At 45.6% G+C, this 9515-nt stretch overlaps 1 protein-coding gene across 1 annotated transcript in view; it reads left to right on the top strand.

The window, feature by feature from the left end:
• The first annotated feature begins 169 nt into the window (after positions 1 to 169).
• pcdha13.S (protocadherin alpha 13 S homeolog) overlaps positions 170 to 9515 on the top strand; it is a 54130-nt gene continuing 44784 nt past the window's right edge. The window contains exon 1 of the mRNA XM_018256258.2: positions 170 to 2803. Coding sequence (XP_018111747.1) covers positions 335 to 2803 — 2469 coding nt within the window. The 5' untranslated portion in view covers positions 170 to 334. The remainder of the gene's footprint in view (positions 2804 to 9515) is intronic.

Below are 9515 nucleotides of genomic sequence, written 5' to 3'. Positions count from 1 at the left end.
GGAGGCTTTGTGTCCCCAGGATATTCTGAAGCTTTTCTTTGTGCCGGGCTCGTGTTGCAGAGGGTTAAAGAGCGGCCGAGCTGTGAGTAGCGGGAGTTGTCCGGTAACACTGGAGGAGGAGGAGTGATGTGAGTGTGGCCCCTCCTCCCCCGGTATAATGAGAGTATTTGGGAGGGAGCGAGTAGAAAGTAGAGGGAGGTGAGGGAAGGATCACACAAGTCTGGCGGCAGCAGCAGTTGGAAGATCACGTTTATCTCACTGAGTTGGATCAGCAGCTGCCGGGGTCTCCCCTCTGTGTCACAGACTTCAGCTCTCAGTCCCGCCGGTCTCGGACATGTTGCTTTGCGGGGGCCTCGGGCAGCACCTGGGACAGCTCCTCGCGCTCCTCTTCACTTGCTGCTCGGCTCGGGCTTCCAGACAGATCCGCTACTCAGTGCCGGAGGAACTGGAACACGGGGCGTTCGTGGGGAACATCGCGGAGGATTTGGGGCTGGACATGTCCGACTTGTCTCCGAGGCGCTTCCGAGTCGTGTCCGGGACCAACAAGCAGCACCTGGAGGTGAATCTGGAGAACGGGATCCTGTTCATCAACGAGAAGATCGACCGGGAAGAAGTTTGCGAGGCGCAGCCGGTGTGTCGGGTGCAGGTGCAGGCGCTGCTGGAGAACCCGCTGCAGTTGTACCGGGTGGAGGTGGAGGTGCTGGACATCAACGACAACGCCCCGAGCTTCCCCTGGCAGGACTATGTGCTCGAGGTGTCCGAGTCGGCGACCCCCGGTTCTCGTTTCCCGCTGGAGAGCGCGCAGGACCCGGACGTCGGCAGCAACTGTCTGAGGAGCTACAAACTCAGCCCCAACGGCTTCTTCTCCCTCCAGGTCCAGAGCAGGAGCGACGGCAGCAAATTCGCCGAGCTGGTCCTGGAGAGACCTCTGGACCGGGAGCAGCAGAACAGTCACCGGCTTCTACTCACCGCCATGGACGGGGGTCGGCCGGAGAGGTCGGGGAGCGCAGTGGTGACGGTCAGTGTTCTGGACGCCAATGATAACGTGCCCAGCTTCCAGCAGTCTCTGTACCGGGTGAGTCTGGAGGAGAATGTGCCCCTGGGGACCCTCGTGATTCAGCTGAACGCGACTGACCTGGACGAGGGAACGAACGGGGAGATCGAGTACTCGCTGAGCGGACACGCGGCGCAGAAGGTGCGGGAGCTGTTCCTGGTGGAGCCCCGCACTGGTCACGTGAGAGTCAAGGGGCTTCTGGACTACGAGAAATGCAACGTGTACGAAGTTTATATTCAGGCCAAGGACCGGGGCCCCTCGGCGGTGTCAGTTCATTGCCGGCTGCTCGTCAGTCTCCTGGATGTCAATGACAATTCCCCGGAGATCGTTCTCACCTCGGTCTCCTCTCCGGTCATGGAAGACGCTTCCCCGGGGACTGTCATTGCCGTGATCAGCGTCACGGACCGAGACTCGGGGGACAACGGGGAGCTGGACTGTCGCATCGCCCACAACGTCCCGTTTGAGCTGCACTCGTCCTACAAGAACTACTTCACCCTGGTGACCACCGAGCGGCTGGACCGGGAGCAGGTGCCCGAGTACAACATCAGCATCAGCGCCACAGACTCGGGCTCCCCCGCGCTCACAACTAATAAAGTCATCCACGTGCGGGTCAATGACGTCAATGACAACAGCCCCGCCTTCCCGCAGCCCTCCTATACGGTGTATGTCCCTGAGAATAACCCGCCGGGCGCCTCCATCTGCTCCGTCACCGCCTCCGACCCCGACTACAGCCACAACGCCTTTTTGTCTTATTCCATCGCGGAGGGTGAGATCCAGGGGATGCCCGTGGCCACTTACGTCTCCATAAACTCGGACACCGGCAGCATCTATGCCCTGCGCTCCTTCGACTTCGAGCAGATCAGGAACTTTCAGATCAGGGTTCAAGCGCAAGACGCCGGCTTCCCCCCTCTGAGCAGCAATGTGACAGTCCATGTCTTTATTCTGGATCACAATGACAACGCCCCCGTGATTGTCTCCCCCCTGCCCAAGAATGGAACCCTGGCCACTGACCTCATCCCCAGAGACGCCGACCCCGGTTATCTGATTGGCAAGATCACAGCTATGGACGCTGACTCTGGCCAGAACTCTCGCCTGTCCTACCAGATCATCCAAGTCACCGACTCGACTCTCTTTAGCATCTCATTGTACTCGGGGGAGCTGAGGACTATCCGTGTCATAACTGAGCGAGATGCCACCAAACACCGGCTGCTCATCCAGATCAGAGACAATGGGCAACCTGCCCTCTCCACTTCACTTTCCCTACTCCTCACTGTTGTAGACAACATTCCCGACAGCCACTCTGAGTTTAATGATGTGCCTTTAAATCCAGACCCTGCCACCTCCTCCCTCACTCTCTATTTAATTGTGTCCCTTGGCTCAGTCTCCTTCACCTTCCTGGTGGCCATCATTGTCCTCACTGTCATCAAATGTCGCAAAGACCGGCTCTCCCTGCAGGATTACAAGTGCTCCCTCCCTACCTGTTGCTGTATGACATCTGATTCATCTGGAGGGGTCTTTAAAAACTCAAACATCAACTTACAGATCTCCTCTGGGAATAAAGTGCAGACCAACTGCATGGAGACCACGCCTCCAAATTATTGTTACAAAGTTTGTCTGACCCCGGAATCGGCCAAGAGCGACTTCATGTTCCTAAAACCTTATAACTCCACTACCCAAAACAATGAAAAGGTTCCCGAAAAGGTGGCCCCTGGGAGGACTGGGCATGCAGTTAACAAAGCAGTCAACGAGGTAAATGATGAGTTAAATATGGAATGGGCTCTTCTCTAGTCTAGACCACAACAGTGTCCGAACTGGCCTACTGGGCTACCAGGAAAACTCCCGGTGGGCCCTCATACGTCTAACCATTTGTCCTATTTCATGGTCATTCCCTATTTCTTTATGGGAAAAACAATGAAAGAATACAGTATAGTAAGTAGACACTGTATAAAAGACTAGGACAATGAAGAGGTTGAGTGAGAGGAGGAGGAATAATAGTTTGGAAAGTCGGCCCACGGTCTAAGTTGTTTTTGTTGGGCCCACAGTCTAATGTTTTCTGGTGGGGCCGTGGCATCCCCGTCCAACACTGGACCGGGGTTTTCCAAACTGAAGCAGAAACAATGGGGGATTCAGCCTGTTTCCAGTTAGGCTAAGATTTGCTCTACTAGGTGCAGACAGTGATGGGCGAATAAATTCACCTGGCTCATATTTCGCCACCAGCGAATAAATTCCCCAAAAATTCGCCTGCATCAAAAAATTTGGACATGCGTCCGAAAAGTTGCTCACGTCAAAATAGTTACGTGTCAACACGCCCATTGACTTTAAAGTCGGCGTCAAAATTGACGCAAGCAACTTTTTGGACGTGCATCCAAAATTACACTGGCATCCATTTTCGACTTTCACAAATTTTTCATCATTTCGCGGGAAATTCGTGAATTTTTCGGCGAAGTGAAACAGGAGAAATTTGCCCATCACTAGGTGCAGCCAAAAGCCCAACTTGAAGGTCACCTAGGATGAGATTTGGGGGTGAAAACCTACTTGCTCTCCTAAATATTCTTTGAACTGTGGCTCAATGACTTACACTCTGATATTTTCCTATATATGTGAGCTAAAGGGGTCGCTGACCCAAGGCTGGACCTCCAGTGGGGCTTAAAGGAAAAAGTGGCCTAGACCTGTAACCCTATATAGATCAACCATTGTCTGTCAATGTACTTTCTGCTCATGCTACTCCTATGAGTAGGGGTTGTTCACTTTCCAAACATCTTTCTCAGTTCAATTATTTTCAGATTGTTCACCAGAAACAAAGACTTTTTTTCAATCACTTTCCATCTTTTATTTTTTTTACTGATTTTCCAAAATCTAAATTTAAAGTTTAATGTCCCTGTCTCTGGTGTTTGAGTCTGACAGCTCAGTAATTCAGGCGCAGACTCTGTTACAATTTTGCAACATTTAGTTGATACATTTCTCAGCAGCATCTCTGGCGTATTAGAAACTATTGTATCAATTGTAACAGCCTCCTGGGGTGGGCTCACGAGGGCTTGGGGCCACCAGGTTTTTTCCCGGTGTCCCGCCGGCCCAGTCCGACGCTGAATGAAACCCAGAGATTCTACTCGGCAGGAATAAAGATAAGAAATGTATCAAGTAAATGTATAAATTTAGAACAGTTTAGAGCAGCGATCCCCCTCCCCTTAGATTTTGGTTTCAACGCAGGTGATTATTTTTGAATTTCTGTTGAATAAAAACAACTTGTAGTGCCAGAGCCTCCTGTAGGCTGCCAGTGCACATAGGGGCTATCAATAGCCAATCACAGCCTATATTTGGCACCCCCAGGAATTTTTGTCATGCTTGGGTTGCTCCCCAACTTTTTTTTTACATTTGAATGTGGCTCACAGTTGGGGACCCCTGGTTTAGAGGGTCGGCGACCCCCCTCCCCAGAACGGTGAACACTTAGACTTTTTTCCAATTACTTTCTATCTTCTATACTGAAGTGTAAAGTCTTTTTTTTTTCAGTTCAATTGGTTTCAGATAGTTTACCAGAAACAAAGTGCTTGGAAGGTGAACAACTCCTTTAACTAAAGGGAATATGTTTCTTACCATCAGTGCACTGAAGTGGTTAAAAGTGGGCCCTAGGGGCACCTGCACACAGTAACAGGCAACTGAGGAGGAGGAGGAGGATGTGGTGGGTTCTCCAGTGACTCTTTCTTTTTAGTTAATGTAACTGTTAACAAGAAATAATGATTTAATTATACAGCTCTGTCCTCTGTCTGCTGGAATTGTTTTTTTTATTATCAGCAGTAAAATCAAAATATGACCACGGGAGAGGGGAGAGCAGGGAGCTGCTCATGTATTCAGCAGAAGCCACCAAGGGCATTTAGCTTTATGGAAACATCTTCCCCGTGTCCCTAGTTTCATCCTGTGCAAGTAATTTATGTCTCCCAATTAATCCCTTCTAAGTCCAAGGGCGTCCTTCACGATGGACCAAATGGATCTTTTCCATGACTGTGTTGTCATTGCGCTATATGTGACACATGAAATCACTGCCCTATAAATCCTACTGTATGATGTGCCTGGCATTTCAGCAGCACCTTGGGGGAGCACCTATTACTATTCAGAGCAGCATGGCTGGGAGAGATATGTCTTTCATTTGCAGACACTCTTCAAGATTAACATTAACAAAGCGCTCATGTGCCTTCTGCTGCCTGGGAGGGAATCTATTTATTGAGACATTCCTATGGAAGAAAGTCATAGACACAGAGATTGTGCTTCAAGGTTACAAGGAGAGGGGATTGTCCAGAGCCTGGCAAATTCACTCCAACTACATTATATTCTCACCACACACAGCATTCTATACACAGCTACAGGCAATCCTCTGAGACACACACAAACATGCATGCACACACACACATACACACAAACATGCATGCACACACACACATACACACATATACACACAAACACGCACAAACACGTACACACGTGTGCCATGGATGAATGATTGTGCAGTTTGTACAGCAGCAACATACAGTGTATAGCATTCATAATGTAACTTGCACAAGATAACAAACTCTCCAAAGACTTCCTAAAACACACTATGATATTATCTATCTACACACACACACACTGTATTTCTCTCTCTCTTAAATGCCTGTGATCTGTTATACACACGTGTGCACAAAAGCCCCTCTAACCCACACTTCTTTTACCCTTTTACCCACACTTTCTGTCCATCAGTCTGTCTGCCTCACGCGCAAAACAAGCCTTTTCTCTCTCTCGCTCTCGCTCTCCCTCCCTTTCCCTCTCACACACAGATATTCACCTTCTATATCATATCGTATTATATTGTACATTATAGATACTTTCTCTATATACTGTATATTTCTCACACACAGGGTATCTCTCTCCCACCTTCTCTCTTTCTTACTCACACAGGGTATCTCTCTCTCCTTACCAGGGGTATATAGATCCAGGCACAGTGTATTTGTACATTGTATGTTGTATGTATTGTCTTCTTTTTTATCACACATATGATATCTGTCCCACCCTCTCTTCTCTTTCACTTTTCTTGGCATATGGATAGAGGCACACTGTAGTGTACATTATATAGCATGTGCTATACCTAGATACACATATGAATGATTATATATATATATATCGCTATATCCCTAGCAGAAACACATGATACCTACTCCCTCTCCTCCACCCTGTCACAAACATACACAATCTCACACACACACACTCACAGACCGTATGTTGTTGAATCAGTCTATTCGCCCGTTCCTTTGTTAGAGCGAGTCTGAGCGATTATCAGGCGGCAGTAGAGAAGGATCAGCCGCTCCCTCCAGACTGAATGTGACTGAATGAGCCAGGGACCCGCTCCCCTACCCTCAACCTGTAGCTCAAGGGACAATTGTGCGCCGCTATACAGCCTCCAGGCTAGGAACATATATAGCTTACCTGCTTGTGGCAAATTCATCATTATTATTATTATTAACATGTATTTATATAGCACCAACATATTTCACAGCGATGTAAAGTACAAATAACAGGGAAGCTGCAAAATAAACACAAATGAAAACAGAACATTTCTATAAGAACAGAATCGATTCTAAATCCGGAACTGCTCCAATGCCTGTGCATGGCAGGGCTTGTATTCTGTATTGTAACAAGCTTAAACATTCCAACTGCCAGCGCGGTTCCCTTGAGCTCCTAAAATATAAGCGATCGATAAAAGTCCGGCACAAAAGAGCTGAAAAGTGTTGCAGTTATCCTCTGTGACCATGAGATGGCGCACGGTAGCAGCAGATATTTCGGATGCATAACTGCTATGTAAAAACCCATTTACAGCAACACTGAATCTAATGTTTAGCTGATTTCATGCAATCACTGTGAACAAGCTTCTGCTACATTGTGGGGAGCCAAAAAAAAGTTTCCTTGTACTTTTTTTCAGGCACCGCGGCTCCCTGCCTGATGGAGCTTGCGATCAAATTTAATGTCTTCGCAAGAGAAATAGCAGTAGAAATAACAAGGGGAAATAGAGCAGGATAGTCTCTTCCCTAGAACCCAGTGTGTGTCAATAAAGGCTTTGTTCATTCAACATGTAGAAGGTGCTTCATATAAAAAGCTGTAGCAAATTAATGTGTTATTGGGGGTTACAAATTGGCACTTATATAAAATTGTGATTCATATATATTCCCTGTTTATTATCGGGTTATGTCCAAGTGCAAATTGGCTACTACAGTCACTGACTTATGTGACTCTATGTTAATCAGTGATGCAACATAGTAGAGAAAGAGGGTGACAGTAACACATTTAATGTATCAGCCAGCTGTCATGGGGTGCTAAGAGCTGATATCGCATAGTCTGGACTGTGCTACTTAAAGGAACAGTAACACCAAAAATTGAAAGTGTTTTACAGTAATGAAAATATAACATAGTGTTGCGCTGCATTGGTATGTGTTTGCTTTAGAAACACTACTATAGTTTATATAAACAAGCTGCTGTGTAGCCATGGGGGCAGCCATTCAAGCACAGGATACACAGTAGATAACAGATAAGTACTACTATAGTTTATATAAACAAGCTGCTGTGTAGCCATGGGGGCAGCCATTCAAGCACAGGATACACAGTAGATAACAGATAAGTACTACTATAGTTTATATAAACAAGCTGCTGTGTAGCCATGGGGGCAGCCATTCAAGCACAGGATACACAGTAGATAACAGATAAGTACTACTATAGTTTATATAAACAAGCTGCTGTGTAGCCATGGGGGCAGCCATTCAAGCTGGAAAAAGGAGAAAAGGCTCAGGATACACAGCAGATAACAGGTAAGCTCTGTAATATACAGTGGATTCAGAACTTATCTGTTATCTGCTGTGTATTCTGTGCTTGAATGGCTGTTTCCATGGATACACAGCAGCTTCTTTATATAAAGATTTATATAAACTATAGTTCTGTTTAAAAAGAAAACACACCAGTTTTACCAGCGCTCCCACACGTCAACATTATTCGGACACCCATTGACTTTAACGCGGGCATCAAAATTGATGCAAGCATTAGAATTGATGCCCACGTCAACATTGATGCGGGTGTCAAAATTCGCGTTTCACAAATTTTTCACGAACTTCGCAGGAAATTCTCAAATTTTTCGGTGAAACCAGACAAATTCGCCCCTCACTACTCCTGGCACCAAATTTATCTGTTGCCAACATCCCAGTAGAAGAGTGAACAAAAGTCACAAGTTCCATAGACAGTCATCAATAACACAAATCATGATGATTTTTAATAACCTGGCGACACGATATTTAATTATCGATGACATCACTAAGCACCGTTTATAATATGTTACAGGTTATTTGCAGATATTGCTTGTTATAATGCACTTTGGACGGCAGTGTTTAAGCTATGATGTAATAAAAGAAATGATGTATCCCGCACTCAAATTGATATTGGTTTGACCCTGCAGTTCTCCAACCCCGAGTATCCTCACTGAGCTCACAACTTTTAGCATGCATGTATTATAAGCAATAGAAGTAACTCCAAGCTTAAATTCCTCAGGTGTTGCTGAACTACAGCTCCAAGATCACTTGGATATAAAATAATGTATAACTAGCCAGTATTTGCCGCCACTTTATAGCTTTATATGGTTTTTGACCTCTTAGTTGACTTCTAACATTCCTATAATATATTAAATAGACAGTCTCCTATAAGTATAATTTTTACATAGTATTGTGACATCACTCACATATTATTGCAAACCGTTCCACCCTGTACTAAAATTGTATATAATAGAGGGATGTGTAGTGCATAGTGCCTTATGATTGTATCTTTTATACTATCGTTGCACTTTAACCTTTCTGCTGTACTTGTGGTCATTTTGTTATTTATCACTGTCATTTGCCAACAATGTTCTCTATGTCTTGTACATAAATCAAGCTGTTTCAACTGTGTATGTTGGGCTGAACTGTCACATTGAGGGATGCTTTGCATCTATACGGATTGAAACGGGATTTCCAATTGAATTCTTGGGATTTTGTACTGGGGTCCATTCTACCCCCTCGAGACTTTATTCAACTGAGCTTTTTTTTTTAAATTCATTGTGTTCATAAAATATTTGTTCTATATACTGTCATTTGAACCTGGCATTGTAGTTTGGAGAATCATTTATTTGATATGTAGAGCTCAATTGCAAATATAGTATCCTTCACATACCACCCATTTATTTACAAGACTTACATTGTTCATACTAGAGTTTATTTTGCTATAAATGATCCGGCGTACTTCTCCCTTTTTTTGGGGTTTCCTGCCCTACCTTGTCATGTACAGTCATGGGATGTTACCTGCAAAGCATGAATATCAGATCCCATACCTTTGTCTTGCCCCACCCCCAACCTCAGCCTGAACCCTTAACTCTGAACTATATTTGTTTCATTATTTATAAATTATATTTGCTCTTTAAACCTAA

This window comes from Xenopus laevis, chromosome 3S (genome assembly GCF_017654675.1).
Source record: "Xenopus laevis strain J_2021 chromosome 3S, Xenopus_laevis_v10.1, whole genome shotgun sequence".
NCBI lineage: Eukaryota > Metazoa > Chordata > Amphibia > Anura > Pipidae > Xenopus > Xenopus laevis.
The sequence above is the reverse complement of the archived record's forward strand: the minus strand, read 5'-3'. Positions and strand labels throughout refer to the sequence as shown.